This window comes from Danio rerio, chromosome 17, assembly GCF_049306965.1.
Source record: "Danio rerio strain Tuebingen ecotype United States chromosome 17, GRCz12tu, whole genome shotgun sequence".
Classification (NCBI taxonomy): Eukaryota; Metazoa; Chordata; class Actinopteri; order Cypriniformes; family Danionidae; genus Danio; species Danio rerio.
In genome coordinates this window covers 1,410,001-1,429,710 of record NC_133192.1, presented here as the reverse complement: position 1 = coordinate 1,429,710, position 19,710 = coordinate 1,410,001, and the positions used below count along the sequence as shown (strand labels likewise).

At 39.6% G+C, this 19,710-nt stretch overlaps 1 protein-coding gene across 4 annotated transcripts in view; it reads right to left on the bottom strand.

Annotated features, from left to right (window-relative positions):
* Window positions 1-19,710, bottom strand: part of eif2ak4 (eukaryotic translation initiation factor 2 alpha kinase 4) — a 113,202-nt gene that overhangs the window by 86,124 nt on the left and 7,368 nt on the right. For all 4 annotated transcript variants that reach the window (XM_073927947.1, XM_073927948.1, XM_073927945.1 and 1 more), the window contains exons 4-9: window positions 18,221-18,394; window positions 17,255-17,335; window positions 15,313-15,455; window positions 9,357-9,457; window positions 4,855-5,012; window positions 626-869 (exon numbers count right to left, since the gene is read on the bottom strand). Coding sequence is in view for 2 of the 4 variants with exons in the window: in XM_073927945.1 (XP_073784046.1) it covers window positions 626-869; window positions 4,855-5,012; window positions 9,357-9,457; window positions 15,313-15,455; window positions 17,255-17,335; window positions 18,221-18,394 (901 nt within the window). In the remaining 2 variants the exon portion in view is untranslated. The remainder of the gene's footprint in view (window positions 1-625; window positions 870-4,854; window positions 5,013-9,356; window positions 9,458-15,312; window positions 15,456-17,254; window positions 17,336-18,220; window positions 18,395-19,710) is intronic.

Sequence of the window (19,710 nt, the reverse complement as noted above, 5' to 3'; positions counted from 1 at the left end):
CAGTATTAGTAGACACTTTAGTAGTAGTAGTCGTGGTTGTAGCTGTAGTAGAAGCAGTAGTAGTTGTAATATAAGTAACTTTCTGTAGTAGTAGTTGGTGTAGCACTTGTGATTTATTATTATTGTTGTCAGTTATTACTGTTGTCCTTTCTCTCTTTTTACTCTCATTTTTACTATCATACATTAATAAGCATTGTTGTTACTCCCTACCTCTGACTGGTTTCTTTCTATATGTTTTATCTATATCTGTGACACTTGCTTCATTTATTGACTGTTATTGTTCCTAATGTATGTACTCTGACCTGTCCGCCAAGTTACCTTTACATGCATACACACACTCACACGCACACACTCACGCACATACCAGTACCTGACTATATTGTTGATGTTTTTGTTTTGTTTTTGTTTTGTTGCTTTGTATTTGTTATCTGTTGATGTTTTCTTGTATTTGCATGATTTTTGCATATTCTAATAAAAAAATAAAATTAAAAAAAGAATACATATCATTCATCATGCACACCTGCAATATGTATATTGCATACACTATCATCACATCAACAAAAATGTTGCAATGCATTGTGCAGCCCTAATCAATAAATAAATAAATGAAGCGTAATCGTGTGACCTGAGTTAGTGTGCAGGTAATGTAGAGCGCTGAGCAGCTGTTGTGTGTGTCGCCGCAGCTCATCCACCGGCACCGCACACCCGCTGGACACCCGCTCAGCCAGACTGCAGCCGGACACGTGTTCAGCCAGCAGATGCACCGTCAGGCTGTCCTCGCTCTCACTGATGCTCATGGCCTGATAATGCACCAGATGAGGATGCTGGAGCTTCAGCAGAGAGTTCAGCTCGCTCTCCACTCCCTGAATCTGCAATTACAGCATGCATTTATTTACATTTACTGTCAGAATTAGAATGACGATCAGATTTTATGCAATAACTTTTTTTCAAATATTTTTTTGAAAAAAAGTAAACATTCACAGTGTTTCCTCTAATATTTGTTCTTCTGGAGAAAGTCTTATTTGTTTTATTTGGACTAGAATAAAAGCAGTTTTAATAGTTTTAAAGCCATTTTAAGGTCAATATTATTCTCCCCTTCAGCAATATTAGTGTTGGATTGTCTCCAGAACAAACCACTGTTATACAATGACTTGCCTAATTACCCTAACTTTACCCTAATTACCCTAGTGAAGCCTTTACATGTCACTGTAAGCTGAACACTAGTGTCTTGAAGAATATCTAGTCTAATATTATTCAGTGTGTTACGTGCCAGCACGTATTGGTTATTTATGTTTGTATTATTATGTGTCTCATTGTGTTTTTCTTTTTATCACTCCAGTTCACTTCCTTGTTTTGCTTACTGCTGTTCCTGATTGGCTGGTTCACATCCACTTGATGCAACCAATCCTGACACTGCTTTATGCTGATTGGTTCCTCTGTGACAACTCTGTTCCAGTTTCAGCCAATTAGATTACTCCAGCTTACTATATATTTTTTGTCTGCCAGCAGTTTGTTAGTCTTTGTTGTCTCACCTTGTTGGTGCTTTTTGCTCGCTTGATTGAACCTGTGTTTATATCCGCATTTTTGTTCAGTTTTGTTGTGATATATTGTCCGTCTTATCCTTTATTTACACTGTGTTGTTATTTTGGTTTAGTCACTGTCTGGGGTCCGTTCTTCGTACCTCGCTTAAATGATCTAAGATGATTTGGCAGATCCTGGATCTTTTAATCTTGATAACTGATCTCTCGCTAACTTGGTTCTTCAAACAAGTTCGTGAATCAGATTAGAATGTCTGGATGAACTGATCTGAGATCTGCGTGTGTTGTGAAGGACAGATCTATCCATCCTCGAAATCATGATCAGCAATGCAGCGATTGGCTGACGGCACAGCAGCGTGATGACATCATCTGATTAATATTCAATTATCCATGTGAGCAAAATTACATCAAATTAGCAGTAAACGGCTTGTTAAATATGATACGCAATAACCTTCCACATTTGTTGTGAGCTGCAGGCTTTACACTTTCATGTGTCAAGAGTATTCATCATGTATTTCAATGCAAATCAGTGTATTTAGTTCTACATTTAGAGAAGATTTTCTTTATTATAGTAGCCGTTTTTTAATCGGTGTAAAGAATAACTGGTTGTTTACAAAAGCATTTTGATATTGGTAAAGGCGTCTGCAACTTTTGTGAAGCATCAAATCACTGGCATATTAACTATCAAAACATGTTCATGACTGCATAAATGTATTATTGCTTTAAAAAAAAGTCACATATTCTGCATTTCTATTATACACAAATTGTACTAAAGCGATCTAAAAAGTTAATATCAATAAGTTTTCTCTGTGCACCAGCAGGTGGCAGTCTTTGTACTTTCATTTCGAGGGTGCAGATTGCATGTTTTATTAATATGTATAACTTAATTTATTTTATAATGACTATATAATTATATATATAGTTAAAAAATATGTACCATTTTCCCAAGTGTATATAACTACTACTGTAAGAAAATATCAGAATTCGGAACATACTTTCTGTATTATCTTTGCTTGAACTGAGCCGATCTAATCCTGTTTATATGAATTGAACCTGCTCCCGATCAGGTTTGACCTAGCAGAACTGTTGCTATGACAACAACTCTCAGATCAGCTTTGAAGAACGAAACGATCCTGAATCGTGTCAAATCGTCAATATCCAAATCCAGCTAACTGAGTAATCCACGTACAAAGAACGGACCCCTGTTCTTACCCGTGTAATCATTCAATCCCTTTCCTCATGTTTCCCTACAGAGGTTTGGTAGAAAGACTGGTAGATACACACAGATAGCACAGTTTAGTTCCAACCCTGCTCCAACACACTTACCTGTAGGTTTCAAACAAGCCTGAAGGACTCAATTTGATCAGGTGTGTTTAATTAGGGTTGGATCTAAACTGTGCAGAGCTGCGGCCCTTTAGGAACTGAGTTTGACACCTGTGGTCTAGAGATACACTAGGGAAGGGGGTGAGTGCCAACCTGTGTATTTTTGGTTAAGTATATAGTTAGTGCAGATTAGGTAAGACGTCTTGGACGTTGAAGATTTATTTTCCACATTATTGTTTATTAGACTAGATTAGCGGGGATTTGATACTAGTAAGACTGTTTGGTTTTGATTGTTTCTTTGCTTTAGCGCCACCCACAGCCAGTCTTTCTCATTTATGTTTTGTTTTGGTTGTGAATTGTAAATATTGTAAATAGCTCACTCACTGTTTCAATTATCTCCACTTGTAATAAATCACTTTATTTGCACAGCAATTCTTGTATGTGGTCATTACTTTGAGTACAATTTTCTTTGAGTGTTTGTTTGAACAAAATCCTTGATCAAGTGTGCAACCCCACTTCCCTAGACTGCCCAGGGGTTGTAACACAGTGTCATCATGGCAACGCAAGCAAATTTCCCAGAGTGATGTTCAATAGACCTTTTACGCACTTCCGCATTTTTCGAACGGAAATACGTCAATGTAGTGCATTAGAACTTCCTGTTCTCATAGCGGCAGATACGAAAAATGGCAGAGTCGAAGAATCGCAGTTTCTGTTGTGTTCCAGGCTGTTCGTCTTCTAACAAAAAACAGCCCTACCTTTCATTTCATTCTTTTCCTGTGGATCCAAACCTGAAACCCAAATGGATACAGGCGATCTGAAGAGAGGAAGGGCATAGTTTTAAATGTAAAACAGATAGCACCTATGTCTGCAGCCGGCACTTCGCTCCGGATGATTACAGCGGTGGCTGCGTCATTTGCCGCCTGAAGAGTGGTGTTGTCCCGAGCTTATTTCCTTGGAACAACTTTACAGCTCCTTTGAGAAGGGAGTCAGTATATGACAGAACCTACAAACGTCAGTCTAAACGGCTATGCTGTGAAGATAGCGACACGGTGGCTAAGGCAGCAAGGATGGATCACGACTACGTGACACACCCACCTGCATTGAGGTAAAGTTGGTTTTATATTCACACATTCGTTTATTTAGAAGTCTCTATATTATTTACCATGTAACTTTGAATATTCGATCGAAACAACCATGCAAACATGACTTAAAAAAAAACATTAACAGTGTTTATTTGACTGTGAACAATGCTGTACTTTGATAGTCATTGGCTGCTAATATGATTTCGCTATTTAGAGTTTGCAAATAATACCTAAAATAAATTATATTGATAAAGGGAAAGTCTGAATGTGCAAATAAGAACCAGCTTTACCTCTATCCCACCTGCAGGTAAGATTGTTCATAGTGTATTTAGTTAACGCTAGTCACCTGTGTGTACCGTTATGCATATCTACCTGAACAAATTAATGTTAATAATATAAGCTGTTCACGAAACTCAACTAATAAAATAATTTTATTTTATTTTTTTAATAATGAAACAATTTATTGCTGTGACATGTAGTAAATACACAAAGTTTTATCATACTAGCATGTGTGGAAGTATTTAAAACAAGTGTGTTACAACTGGCCCTGTGTTAGGTTCTGCCCCGCTCTCCCCTATTTTAATTGCATGTATTTAATTACTTATTTAATTAACTTCGGAAGACAACTCAGGCTCGCCGAAAACACTCTAGCTGCCTTTTCTCCGCCAAAAAACTCATACCGGAACTGGGTTTACACGTTGTTGACGTACTTCCGGTTTTTGCGTAAAAGGTCTATAGAGGAAGGAAAATTTCACGGTATTCTTTGTATGATTATAAAAAATACAATTAATTCATGTCTACCGTTAGAGGCTGGATATATTCCCACAACTGTGTTTAAAGCCCTTATAAAAGTGATTCTTTGCTCAATAGTTCCCCTTGAAGGCTGCTGTGATGGAAGGTTGTCTCTCTACCTGTTTTTTGCATTTCTCGATCTTCTCCTTCTCCTGGCTGGTGAAGAACTTCCCGATGGTTTTGTTCCATCTCAGGATCCACTCGTAGACCACTGCGAAATCTCCAGATATGGAGTTAAAGGCGTAGTAAACACTGCGGCCCAGTCGCTCGCTCTCACCTGCCGGAGGAACAGCACATTTAGGTGTCATTTATAGGACGCTGTCTTCCTGTGTTATAGAATAAAAACACCCCTCGTCAACTTAGAAAAACACTCCATATCTAAACCACTGATGAGCTGATTATTAATAGTTAGTAAACTAGAAGTTGGGTTTAGGATTTTGGGTAAGATTAGAGATCATACTTTATAACTACAAATCAACAGTTCATATCTTAATAATGGGCAAGTAGTAAACCAGTCGTTAATAGCATGAGTTGTGACCTAAACTAAAGTGTTACCGATATTTGTGCTGTTTTAGTCAATAAAAATAACCTAACCAGCTGCAAATGAGCCATTGGACAGAACACTATACAGTATGTAAAGCATCTGCTGCTCTAAACCATACACTGTATAATATATGGACGTAGTATCTGTGACGTCACCCATAGGTTTCTGAAGAGCGCAAAAGAAGCCACAAGTAGGCGCGGCCAACCATCGCCATTTTGTTTGCGCGTCATCACACCCACGGCGGGATACCAAACAAGGGCAAAGAGGCGGAGAGTGAGCGGAGCTACAGACACCTACTGGAATTTAGCTTGGACCTGGTTCAGACACACTTTACTTTGGGAGAACGCTTAATACTTCATCACCTGCGACTCGCTTGTGTTCTGACCACTTGTGCTTGGTTGTACACTATATCAATACAGTGTTTAGACTTTTAAAAACACTGCTGTAACACACTGAGCCACTAAACATTGTTCTTATGACGTTTTTCAACAGGAGGAAAACGCGAATTACTTCCAAACACTTCAGATATAGTCTGTGTTAATGTGAGACTATTGATGAACTCCAGCATAACACTGTATGACAACGCTTCAGATGACTGATCTAGAGCCTACAGCTAATCAATCTGACAGATTCTGGAGTGTATTACAGCTCTAAATATAAATATAAACCATAAATGATCTTAAATAAAACAAATACATGTATAGAGATGGTATGTAAGGACATAACTTTACTCACATGGGAAACGGAGGCCACGTGAATGGTTTGTGAGCACAATTAAGTGCACTCAGCATGCCATGCCATCTAATAATTGTAGGAAACAAGTCCAAAAGGCAGTCGACTGTGTAAAGCCGCATAAAACAACACAGAAATACGATAAATATGCCGAGTTCAGTGGCTAATCTGCAGGATTCAGCTGAGGTGACGTGACGGCGACCAACGAGACCAAGCTGTCAATCAAGTGGCCACGCCCTTAATTATGCAAACTTAATATCACTTAATATAAAGGAAACGGATGAGTTATAAAAAAATTCACCCCCTCACAGTTGTCATGAAGGGTAATATTAGCTGTATTAACCAAAATCTGTTTATGTAGCAGGCTGTAAACACCTCTGCTGTAAAGTTGGCCATTCTAACAGTGGGCTCAATTGAAATTTGCTCTGTTTTGGAGCCAGAAGCGGCCAGGACTAGCGGAATTTCGGATGAATTGCAGTTTTAGTTACTTCCGTATTGGCCTCCTGAGAGAGAGCGGGAGGTTGCCGCTTGCTCTAAACTGAAGCAATGTTATACTTTATATCTGCGTCATACTGTGCACCTCCTCTCTGATGAGACGGCCTACAGAGAGGAGGTGCACACTCTGACACAGTGGTGTGAGGAAAACCAAGATCACTCAACAAAACCAAGGAGCTGGTGGTGGATTTCAGGAGAGAGAAGAGAGAGCACACCCCCATCACCATCAACGGGACGCCAGTGGAGAGGGTCAGCACTTTCAAGTTTCTTGGAGTCCACATCGCTGAGGATTTGAGATGGACTGCCCACACAGATGCAGTGCTGAGGAAGGCACAACAACGCCTCTTCTTCCTCAAGCGTCTCAGGAGGTTTGGAATGAGCCCCACATCCTCCGCTCGTTCTACACCTGCACTGTGGAGAGCATCCTGCCTGGCTGCATCACCACCTGGTATGGAAACAGCACCAGGAGCAATCGCAAAGGCCTACATAGGATTGTGCGAACTGCTGGATGCGTAGTAGGAGGTGAGCTTCCCTTCCTCCAGGACATCTACACCAGGCGGTGCATGAGGAAAGCCAAGAGAATTATCAGCGACTCCAGCCATGCACCCAAGCCATAGACTTTTCTCTCTGCTACCCTCAGGCAGACGATACCGCAGCATCCGGTCAAGCACCAGCCGACTGAAGGAAAGCTTCTTTCCTCAGACTATCAGGCTGATGAACACTTAACACACCCTAACACACACACACTCTTCCATACCCCTCACTGCACACCATCAATATGTAGCATGCACTGCACTTTAACCAATCCATACTTGAAACAACACTGCCTACAACCATGTGGACACCTATTCATTGTACATATCACTGTCTGTATTTGCACTGTCTGTAGTTTATACAGTTCTGGATTCAGCACCTAAGCTTTTCACTCATCATAGCACACCTGCTGCTGATGATGTGACAATAAAAGTCACAATAATCAACATATTGACTTATCGCGCAATACTTGGAGATGACCACAATAATTTATGCCATTGCAATATACATTTACAAATTCACAAAGTACCATTACAGTCATTTTACAATGACATAATCAGTGGCATAAAGTGATCACAAAATGACAGTAATATTGCTCACCACAACCTCACCACTGTCAAAGTTTAGAATTGGACATTTACCTAACAGTATATTTAATACTACATTTAATAGGACATTTACATTTTTAACATCAAATTATACAATCTAAATAACCTTAAGAATGATAAGTATTTTCAAGTGTTTATGCATTATTATGCTGTTATATAATCCTTGTAACGTAAAAGTTAGAGTCTGTAGGCAAGATACATGAAAATAAAACATCTTTATTTATTTTCCAAATCAACCAGATTCAATCTATATTACACGCTTCGGTCCCACTTCATATTAAGTGTCCTTAACTACTATGTACTTGCATCAAAAAAGATAAATACAATGCACTTACTGTGTTTATAATGTATTTGAGAACACTTGTGGTGCTTTTGAGTTGGGATAGAGGTTGGGTTATGGACAGGTTTGGTGGTGTGGGTAGGTTTAAGGGTGGGTTAAGGTGTAAGGGATGGTCAACAGTGTATTTGCAAATGTAGTTACAAAAGTTATTTACAGATGTATTTACATACATGCATTTAATCAAGCATAAGTACACAGTAAATACATGTATTTACACAATAAGTACATTGCAACAAACTCAAAATTTCTATGTAAGTACATATTAGTTAAGGCTACTTAATATAAAGTGGGACCCACGCTTCTATATAGTAGTCAAAAACTGTGCTTCCTACCAACGCTCTCCTCAATGTAGTGAAGCCACAGTTATCTAGTACCGTACTGACACCTAGTGGATAAATGCCACTGTACAACGTACGGCTCCAACAACCCATATCCAGTTAATGGCATAAAATGAACTCAAAATGTCAATAATGGTGCTTCTCGCAACAATTTCTGTGACTAAATATCACAACAAAAATGCACCTGACAGTGCGCAACGCAGCAGGCGGTTAAAACACGAGGCACGCAGGGCGCATAAGTGGTCGTGGCCGTTAGTAAACAATTAAAAAAAGGCACCTCTCAATGCAAGAAGTGTGTTCAGTGTGATCGGCCCCTACAAACAAAACCTAAACTCAACTTCTACCTCACTAACAGCTAGTTTATTAAGCTAGTAGTGTTAGTTAATATAAGTAATGTGTATTTATATGGTTGCTTTATTGTGTATGGCCATACACCCAAAGCGCTTCACAATCATGAGGGGGGTCTCCACACTACCACCAGTGTGCAGCTCCACTTGGATGATGCGACGGCAGCCACAGGACAACAGCACCAGTGCTTCACCACACACCAGCTATTGGTGGAGTGGAGAGACAGTGATAGAGCCAATTCGGTGGATGGGGATGATTGTAAGGCCGATTGAAGGAATTTTTCCCAGGACACCGGGGTTACACCCCTGCTCCTTACCAGAAGTGCCATGGGATTATTAATGAGCACAGAGAGTCAGGAGTTTAACATCTCATCCGAGAGACGGCGCCCACTGACAGTATAGAGTCCCCTTCACTATACTGGGGCATTAGGACTCATGCAGACCACAGGTTGAGCGCCCCCTGCTGGCCTCACTTACACCACTGGCAGCAACCTAGTGTTCCCATGTGGTCTCCCATCCAGACACTGACCAGGCTCAGCCCTGCTTAGCTTCAGTGAGTAGTCTTGGGCTGCAGGGTGATCCGGCTGTGGCTGATGTTTTAATGACATTGTTAATTGTGACTGAAACTAAAGTGTTACCATTAACTCTCTGTTTAAATCACAAACCCACATCAGCAGCCTCACCGATGCACTTTCCTCGCTGCACGACCACCTCTCCCAGAGAACTGTTGCTGAAGTGAAGGACTTCCTGTTGACGCGCGTTATCCTCATTATACGTGTCCCGTCTACAAGAACAAAACAAAACACAATAATATGCTTGATGATTGCTGTAATCAGAGCACTACTGCGAAAATAATCATTCACGACAAAGGATTAGAATCTGAATCAGAATGAGCTTTACTGCCAGGTATGCATCACAGATACGAGGAGTTTGTTTTGGTGACAGAAGCTTCCACAGTGGGTTAAAGTCCTACATAGGCTACATTTCTCCAAAAAGAAATTACATAGGATTTCCCCCAATATATCTAGGATAAATAATAGGTTTTAGCTCACAGTTTTGTATTCTGCCATAAAATACAGGGATTCTGGAATGAGTTTTTAACTTCTTGAGGCCCAAGCTGTTTTTTACATGCATTTGTTTTTCTTTGCTATTTGGGCTTATTGGAACCGAATTAGAATAAAAATCTAAGGATCATCTTTTAATATGATGTACTTTTAGAGAAAAATGATGTCCATATATGTGGACTTGTGGACTCAATTTACATAAACACTTTTTCCCCAAAAAATTGTTTGCATATTTAAAGGGTCACGAAACACCAGAACACATGTGTTGAGCTGTTGACAGTGGTATATGTGTCCCACACTGCTAAAAACACTATTAGGACACCTATATTTCACTAAAAAGTGTAAATTGGTTGTTTTTGCGTTATTTCAAGCAAATTCGTACTTCCGGTTTGAAACGAATTTTTGAAGCTGCGTCACGGTCATGAGATAATAGCGTGTATTCCAGCGTGCAGACTGGACGTCTGTGCCAGAGTGTGTCTTATTACGTCTTACAGTGTGTTGCATTAATGCATGAGTAAGGCTTGGTTCAAACCAATCAGCAACACTGTCACAGTGTTTAGACGACAGAGACGCCACGTTGTGTTGGCAAAACAAGCGTGAAGTGTTGCTTTTATAGTTTGCTGCAGTGAAGTTTTGTTTTCATTTTCTCTCTGTGAGAGCGCAGCTGGAGTCACGTGTGGATTAACAGTGTACGCGACGCTCGACAACAATAACTTACGTGTCTAAGGAGGATTATTGTTTACCTGAGAGCTGTTCTCATCTGCAAACGCTGAGATCCGGATTCGCTTGTAGTCTCCTCTTAATAAAGACGCGGCTCTAGTTGCTGGTGATTGTCCTGTCTCTACAGATTTGGTAAGTGAGTGACCAGTGCTCTTTGTTTATTCAGTTTGTTCGTATCGAACTAAGTTAACTATTGCACCGAGTACAAACATGTTAGCACCACAACCAAACTTTAACCTCGTGTAGGATTTTCACCGCATTTTGTGACCGGAATAACACACGCGGCTTTCTGACGCTACCTGCCGTGTGCATCTAAGTTTCCGGGAAATGCAGAGGGTTTTTTTCTCTCATTCGCCGTGCGGTATCAAACATTGCATGAAAAATACACGCTTAGAGCAGATCCTCCAATCAAATATCTCGTTTGTCGCGAGGGGCATGAATGAATTCCCTGAATGAAAGAGCCAAACTGCAGTTAAAGTCCACCATTTATTCATTTGGCAAATAATTCAACTACAGATGTCCATGTAAACACAGTCACTTTCTCCCTCGTGTGTGTTTGTGTGTGTGTGTGTTTTGACTCTGATGCCCCGTTTACACTAGTGCGTTTTAGTTTTAAAACGGCGTTGTAGAATGAAAACGATCCGCGTCCACACTCGCGTTTTACCCAGCGTTTCTGAACTGCTCTCCGTCCACACCAAAACGCTGAAAACGCACATCACGTGACCACACACACACTCTCGGGCAAGCGCTCCAGCATTTCTACCCAGATGAGAGCTATGCTTGTCGGACTGCTCATCACGCATCTCCCGCTGGATCTAATCTCACTATATTTGCTAAATGTGATATTTCATTCATGTTGTTGTCTTTATCTAACGACATATTCCCTGACTTTGGTCATTGACATCTATTAAGTTACGGGTAACATGTTTTGGTTAAGCGCAAAGATAAGTTAATGATTAATCCAGGTACATTGACTGATCGCTCGTCTTTATTTCCTACAATGTATAAACTTATTGTATGTTATACTTTTAAAATTATCGATTATTAAAACTGATATTCAGCAGAAGAGAGGGTGCGTTTCGTATTTTCACTGAAATTGAAAGGAGGCAGTTGTTATCGGCTCCGTTTTGTTATAAATATCCACACAGTGAAGATGACGCTCATATATGCCGCCTCAACATTTCTGCTGTCTGTTTAGTTGCTAATATTAAAAAGAAAATAGGCAGTTCCTTAAATCATGTTTACATTTTATTGTTGAGAAAGTGAAACAACGTAGCCAAGGTGATGTGAATGAAGTTATAAAGTACACTGTTCCCTTTGAAGATTTACCCGTGTCCTCGGTATGTTTTCCATATCAAACTGAGAAGAAGAGACTGCAGCCTTGATCAAACTTGAAGTCTTAACTTACAAGGAGAGGATGCGAGACTGAACTGTGTGTGGGCTACTTAATATTGAGGAAAAGCCCCAATCAGATAGGCGAACGTTTGCAGCCCCGCCTCCGTTTTCAGATGTCTCCGTCTTTCCCCATCCACACTGAGACGGAGCAGCAGCGTTTCAGAATGAAAACGGCCTCTCCAGCGTTTTCAAAAAGCTCCGTTTTCGGCGCTCGAGAACTCCGGCGTAGTGTGGACGGATGGCGTAACTGTAGCAAAACTTATGCGTTTTTAAACTAAAACGCATTAGTGTAAACGGGGCCTGAAACTCGCGCGTGCCCAAATAGACACTCCCACACCCTCCCACTTTAGTTCCTCCGACACTCCCCCCTAAACAAAGCTGGACACGCCCACTTTTCTGGCTTTTTTCAAAGTAGAGGTGTGAAAACACCCTGCTGAAACGAGGGGGTTTCATGGCCCTTAACATAGAATAGTTTTTTTTTACTTGCTTTGACTATTAGAGAGTAAACACTTTTTTTGTTGTTTTTTTTACCATTTTGAACAGTTAAAATAGTGTTTGGGACATTTCATATGCTGCAATACAGTTGCAGGATGACACTGCATGTCTGTAACAAAATATAAAACATTCAAAGTATTTTAAATAGCCACTTAAGAGCTCAAAATGTGCCGTCCACGTATGTGTGCACTGAGCCCTAGGAGGTTAAAGTGCTTTCAGATGTCCTTGATCAACATGTAGATCCTCACCCAATGCTTATTATACTAGGACATTCTGACAATACAAATTCATTGAGCAGTGCACAACAGAAATTCCTACCAGTTTGTTTGATAACAGCCAAAAAGTTGCTATTATTGTGATGGAAAAATGTTAATCCCCCAACTGCTAAACAATGGCTTCAAGAATTGATATCCACTCTGCACCTGGAACGAGCCAGATATCTTTTAAAAGGCAAAATTGAACAACTTCAGAAGATTTCAATTCAATTCAATTTGTTTATTGGCATGTGCACAGTAAGGAAACACGTTTCCCTGTACAATGAAATTCTTACTTTGCCGTCCACAGTGAAGTCATACACATAACAGACACATAGTTACACATATATACACAGAAGTGACGGAAGTATAACTATCAAATGTATATACAGTTAAAGTCAGAGTTATTCGCCCCCCTTGGAATTTTTTTTCTTTTTTAAATATTTCCGAAATGATGTTGAACAGATTGAGGAAATGTTCACAGTATGTCTGATAATATTTTTTCTTCTGGAGAAAGTCTCATTTGTTTTATTTTGGCTAGAATAAAAGCAGTTCTAAATTTTTTAAACACCATTTTAGGGTCAATATTATTAGATCCTTTAAGCTGTATTTTTCGAAAGTCTACAGAACAAACCATCATTATACAATAACTTGCCTAATTACCCTAACTTTACCCTAATTACCCTAGTGAAGCCTTTACCTGTCACTTTAAGCTGAATTCTAGTGTCTTGAAGAATATCTAGTCTAATATTATTTACTGTCATCATGGCAAAGAGAAAATAAATCAGTTATTAGAGATGAGTTATTAACACTATCATGTGCAGAAATTTGTTGAAGAAATCTGCTCTCCGTTAAACAGAAATTATGGAAAAAATAAACAGGAGGGTAAATAATTCTGACTTCAAATGTATATATAAATATCTATGAATGCATATAATTTATAATACTGATAGTTAAGTAATGTAAACAGATGTAAACAATGTATAGTAGTTCTTAAAATTGTGATTATTAGAGCTGTGAACCTACACTAGTCTCACGGTTGGGTTGCGATTATCATGCCATCGATTCGGTTCAATTCGATATTTCGGTGCATCACGGTGCATTGACGATGCTTTCCATACACAGTTTTATATTTTCTACACAGCAGCAGTTCTTGTATTAAATGTATGAATATATTGATATTTATATACTATTTGTAATGCAATTTTGTCATTTAATACAAACAGTCAGAAATATAAGCTGTAACTTTAAACAAAACGAGCGAATAATATAAACAAATATAAATATCCCGCTCACTTTCTCATCCTTGTCTAGTTCTCTTACACCTCTTTGATTGGTCACACCCTCAACAAAAACGGTTGCGATTGGCTGTTGAGCGCTGCGCTCTTCACAGATGAGTGACACTGATAAGCGGCGGGCGGCAGCGGCGATCACAGCTGATGCATGATAGACACGGTGGAGAAAACTCTGCAGACACGCGCTCGTTTCTGTATCCAAAAGTAACGCTGTAAAACAGCCGAAGAGAAGCAAAGCCATGGCCGCAGGTCAAATGGGTCACTGTGTGTGTGTGAGAAAGAGAGAGAGAGACAGAGACGAGCGAGAGCGAGAGAGAGAAATGGAGTACTTTCATTCTCTCGATCTCAGTGAAATAGGGGCTTTTGTTGTATGTCAGTGAAAGACTGATCCAGCAAACACACACAGTGAAATTGTGCACAGTTTATGAGTTTTAAGTAGTTAAAGCGCTGTAAATATTCGCGATCGCCTCCCTCGCGACAGAGCGCATATAAGGTAAATGACGTCAGTAATATTTATGCTGAACCGATACCGAATTGTCCGTGTCTGCATCGCAGTGCACCAAAGAAACGATTAATTTTGACACCCCTAGTGCTTATTATGCAAAAAAGTGCCTAGTGCAATCGGCTTATGTGCAAACAACAGTATAATGGCTGGAGCAGGTTGAGTGCAAATGTATGCATTAATAGTGCAAACTGGGATGGAGAATATAATGTGCTACTGAGCAGAAAATGAGACTGTTCATGTCCACTGGCTATCCTTTTAAAACACTGATAGCTGATGAGAAAAAAGAGTGGGGGCCTTTTTTCTGTCACTTCATTGGGAATTCTTTTCCCCAAACAAATTTATTGCAACTAAAACGTTGTATTGATTTTCACTGTATTGTATACCTACAGGTTGGGGTTAGGATGTTTGTTTTTATTTTGCTTTGTAAGCTTATGCATATCAGTAAATTATTCCTGGAATTTGTGATTATTGTAAGTCTATTCAATGACCAAATGAAACTTATTTGAGTTATTATTTGAGCAGGTTGTCCACAGCACTGCTATCTAATAACTTGCCTAATTGACCTAGTGAAGCCTTTAAACGTCACTTTAAGCTGTATAGAAGTGTCTTGAAGAATATCTAGTCTAATATTATGTACTGTCATCATGGCAAAGAGAAAATAAATCAGTTATTAGAGACAAGATATTAAAACTATTATAATTAGAAATGTGTTGAAGAAAATCTTCTGTTAAACAGCACATGGGAAAATATTTGAAAAAAAGAGTATTAATTTCACAAGATTGCCAATAATATTGGTAATAATTCAATGTAATAGTGTTCACCTTTTATAAAGCTGATTCCAATGTTAAATATTTTGAGAAAGATCAGTGTTATATATTTATATATCAGATGTAAACGCAGGTGAATCAGACCTGTGTCTGCTGCTGGATGTGGTTCTGCGTCTGTTCACCAGAGTTTTCTTCACTTCAGACGAATCCACTGGAGACCCTGAGGAGACTGACGTCTGTCTTTCTGGAGGAGGAGGAGGAACCGAGACCGAGCTCTCCTGACGCTCCTGAACACAACACACAAACATCAGCCTCTAGTTCGTATTTACCACGTCTCCCTTCTCATTCGGTCGAAACCCAAAATACTGCCAAACTGCATAGGTTGTTTTCTTTTTCGAGACCCGCACAAAAACTTTGCATACGCCAGGTTTCGCGCTCAGAATCACTCATGTTTGGATTTACTAACGATGAACTGAACGTGGGAATGTGCGCAGCTCCACGGCAGCTTCATGGCAGGCGTACGCACATTTTTTGTGCGTGTCTGTTTTATTTCCATTGGCGACTCCTAGAGGCAGTTGTGTTAAATTGCTCTCTACAAAGTGTCTTCTCAGCTGTATGAGACGGGTTCATCCGCATGTCTAGTATATAAGGTTACCGTACCATGCGGTTGACCATCCAAACATTAAAGCGCACTTTGCAGCGGTCGCCGGTAGGGGTGTAACCATACACTCAGCTCACGATACAATGTGTATCACGATATAGTGTTCACGATTCGATATGTATCACGATATTTGGAATAAAAATTTTAAATTAAACTAAATGCAAATTTTATTTTTAAAAATTTAATTACCAAGTAAACTAATTTTTATTTATTTCTTTTGTTTCAACTTGTTAAACCTTCTTAAAGAAAATAAATTAAACAGGCCTGTCTCTGGAAAATAAAACAATTTAAAAACTTCTTATAAAATATTATTGAAATGATTCAATTCAATTGAATTTAACAGTAAGAGCTTAAGGCTTTGCTTAGTCACTTGCGTTTTTTGTGTGCGCAAAAAAAATCCACATTTCCAGGTAATCAGCAGTTCTATAAAATAATCCTGAACTGATGTGTATCTGTCTGAGAGGCTTTTATGGATGGCTGTCTTCATGTTGGGCATGATGAGTGACAGGGTGGCCGTCTTTTCATTACACAGGACAGTCGTGCTCTTTCAGCAGTTTAGGCAGGTTTACTATTTCTTCGGCGTCGCTGATGTCGGGGCTATCAAGTGTATCATGTTGACGTGCATTTTTGTGTACCTCTGTACTCAAAAGAGTTCATGCTCGTCGTAATCATAACTCTAAAATGCGATATGATTGTTTAAATAATGTGCACGCTTTCGGTTTCATTTCCACTGCTGTTCATTCTTCCCACGCAGCTCCTGAACGATCACTCTGTTCCACAAACTGAAGGTTGAATGTTAGTCACAGTGTTGAATGCTGAATGTGAGTCACAACCTGCAGGTTCTGTTCACTGAAGCAGACGCGCGCGTCTATCATAGTCCGCCCTCTGTAGTAACAGCTCACGTCATGTGTGATTTTGCGGCCGCCAATACATCATTATATGAAGACAGAATGATATTTTAGGGTGAATTGTACCTTATAAATACAGTATGTGACTCTTTCAACACCATTAGGAGGTATCCATGTCGCTGTGCAAAGTGTGTAAATCACTGTGAAGACTTTAAAACTTCGGCTATGATTGACCCAGTATGCGTGTCAAAAAGCGGAAGAGTCTAAAGCAATGACTGGACAACCGAAATGTTGCCAGACGTCTGATTTTGAGAGGATGGGCCATCCTCTATTTCAGCTCCACTCATCTTGGTCTGCTAACATTACTGCTGCTGTAATCTGAACTCACGTGAGACAGCAGGTGGAACGTAGCTAGCGTGCAAACAGCTCAACTAATAAGAGAAAACGGACGTCATATCGTAATCAAATCGTCACGATGCATATTGTGACATTTTTGCATTGCCATAAATCGTACAACGCTAAATCGTTACACCCATAATATATATATATGTTTGTGTAAAACAGAGTAGGATCTCACCAGTTTGGCCATCTCTTTCTTTCTCTTTTCTTCTTTCCTCTCATCTTCTCTCCTCTGAATTTCTGCAAGGATCTCATTTTGCTGTGTTTGAGAAATGCAGACACATACTAAAAGCACAGCAACACTAAAAATAAATGTGTAGCTCTGATGAAAACAACACCACACACTTTAATCATGTATTGTCCATAAAATACTGAAATGCAAGCTGTATTGAAATGTTCATAAACTGAAAAAGCAATTTAGGAGCTCAGAGTGCTTTAAAAACAAGATTCAGAACTGCACGGTTTCCTCTAAACTCAGCTTATATTGATGGCAACACAACAACTTCTGGAGTCTTCTGATCTATGATGTAATAGAGTGGATAAGCTCCGCCTCCTCTTAACATTGACGGCCACTACTACTGCACTGCCTGAGTAGCTCTGTTAATATGCAAAACTGTCAGCCAATCACAGCAGTGGGTGTATACTTCGGAGTCTACAGTTGGCCACGCCCACTGAAACTGATGAGGCTCAAAAGCAGCACAGATGACACTCAATTACTGCTGCATCACGAGGGGTTTTCAGGGTTAAAGTCTTAATTACATTATAAATGAACTTTAGAAAACATTTGAATAAAATAAGAACAAGGTCATGTGATTCTGCACACTAATATCTGTCCCCTATTAGGTACACCTTAAAAGGGTCATGAGGGAAGAAAGCAAAACTCCCTTAATTTTCAATCATAGAGCTTAGCCTGTAAATTTCAGAAGTCCTTTGAAATCAGCTTATTTTAAAGACAGCTTCTCTGTTTAGTATGCAAAACTGTCAGCCAATCACAGCAGTGGGCGTATACTTCAGTCTACAGTTAGCCCCACCCACTTAAACTGATCAAAAACAGCACATGATAGTGGATTACTGCTGCATTGTGATGGGTTTTGATGCTAACATCTTCACTGAGGTGCTTCATGAGCTCTTATAAGTGCCGTACCATCTGTTCCTCCAGTCTGCGGCGCTGATCAATCTTCTCCTGCTCCTCCAGAGCCAGACGCTCCTGCTGGCGCCGCTGGTTCTTCAGCATCTCCTCATGGAAAGAGCTGGATGGAGGAACATTGTGTTCGGTCAGAAACCCCTGAACAAAATCCGCCAGCTCGTAGATCATCACCTGGAGGAGACACATGCAAATATTTAATAAATAAATCAATTAGTCAGTCGAATAAATCTGTCTGCCTGCTATCTGATTGATCCGCTGACGGTCTACCTGCTTATGGCATCTGCCCAGCGCAGGATATTGGTTCTCTTATTATTTCATCCTGAATCTCTCTGGGTTTGTTGATCTGTTGTGTTCATTCTAGCGCTGTCAAAATTAGTGTGTTAACGCATGCTATTAATTTGAAATAATCAACGCATTAAAAAATGCATTTAACGAAGTTGCAGGTTTTTTTTACGTGTGTTCAACATGCAAAGAAATATGGATAAGACCAAGGAAGCACTTTTAGAAGGCAAGTTTCAGTATAAAACCATTAATGTGGCATCACCAGGCTTTCCGGAGTTTCATGCAATTTCGGGTGCTTCATTTTTAGCTTTCGACTTCTGTTTTAATGGATTTTGATACCGCATGGCGAACGGAAAGGAAAACCTCCACATTTCGAGACTTAGTGGTCCTTTAAGGTAATCAAAAATCGCTGTTTACATGATCGACTCAGAGTATTGTCTTTTAAACCGGAGTATTGGTGTCCATGTAAATGTACTCAGAAAGTGTGAGATGAAGTCGTGAGCTGTCAAAGACAGCGCATTCCGATGCCTTTCAGCATGCGCCCTCCAATGTTTCATTAAGTTTGACGTGTATCCTCCTTAAACGCAATGAAAGTGTATGCTTCGCGTTGTTGTGTCAGAATCCTTGTGAAATACAGCCATACTTTAGAACAGTGTTTCTTAACTGGTGGGGAACATTTTCAGTGAGAGTGAGATCAAAAAAACTAAAAAAAGTTTAATATTTAACTTATTTTGCTTATATCGGACTTTTATTTTGAAATGCGAGTGCGACGAAGCTTGCTAATGGGACTTTTAATTTGCCAGTAACCTGGGACAAGCCCAAGAGCTTTCGGCGAACTGTATGCAATGCAAAAACTGGCGCGTTTAAGGTCTGTTTTCTTTACAAATGTGATTAATCGCGATTAATTTAATCGACTGACAGCACTAGTTTAATCATACATATATATTACATATTCATTAAAATTATTGGCAGTTTATTCAGTAAAGATTTCTTCTGTTACTAACAGAAGCTACTAACCTGCCACATTTTAGGGGGGCTGGCAGAAACATATGTGTTTGGTTTAGAGGGCCACAAGTTATAAAAGTTCGGGAACCACTGATGTAGAGTTATTGCCTAACTAATGAGGAATGACCTATTCGCTAATATTGTGTGCAGTTATTATAGTGTTACTATTCAATAACGATAAATATGGCAGTAAAGACATT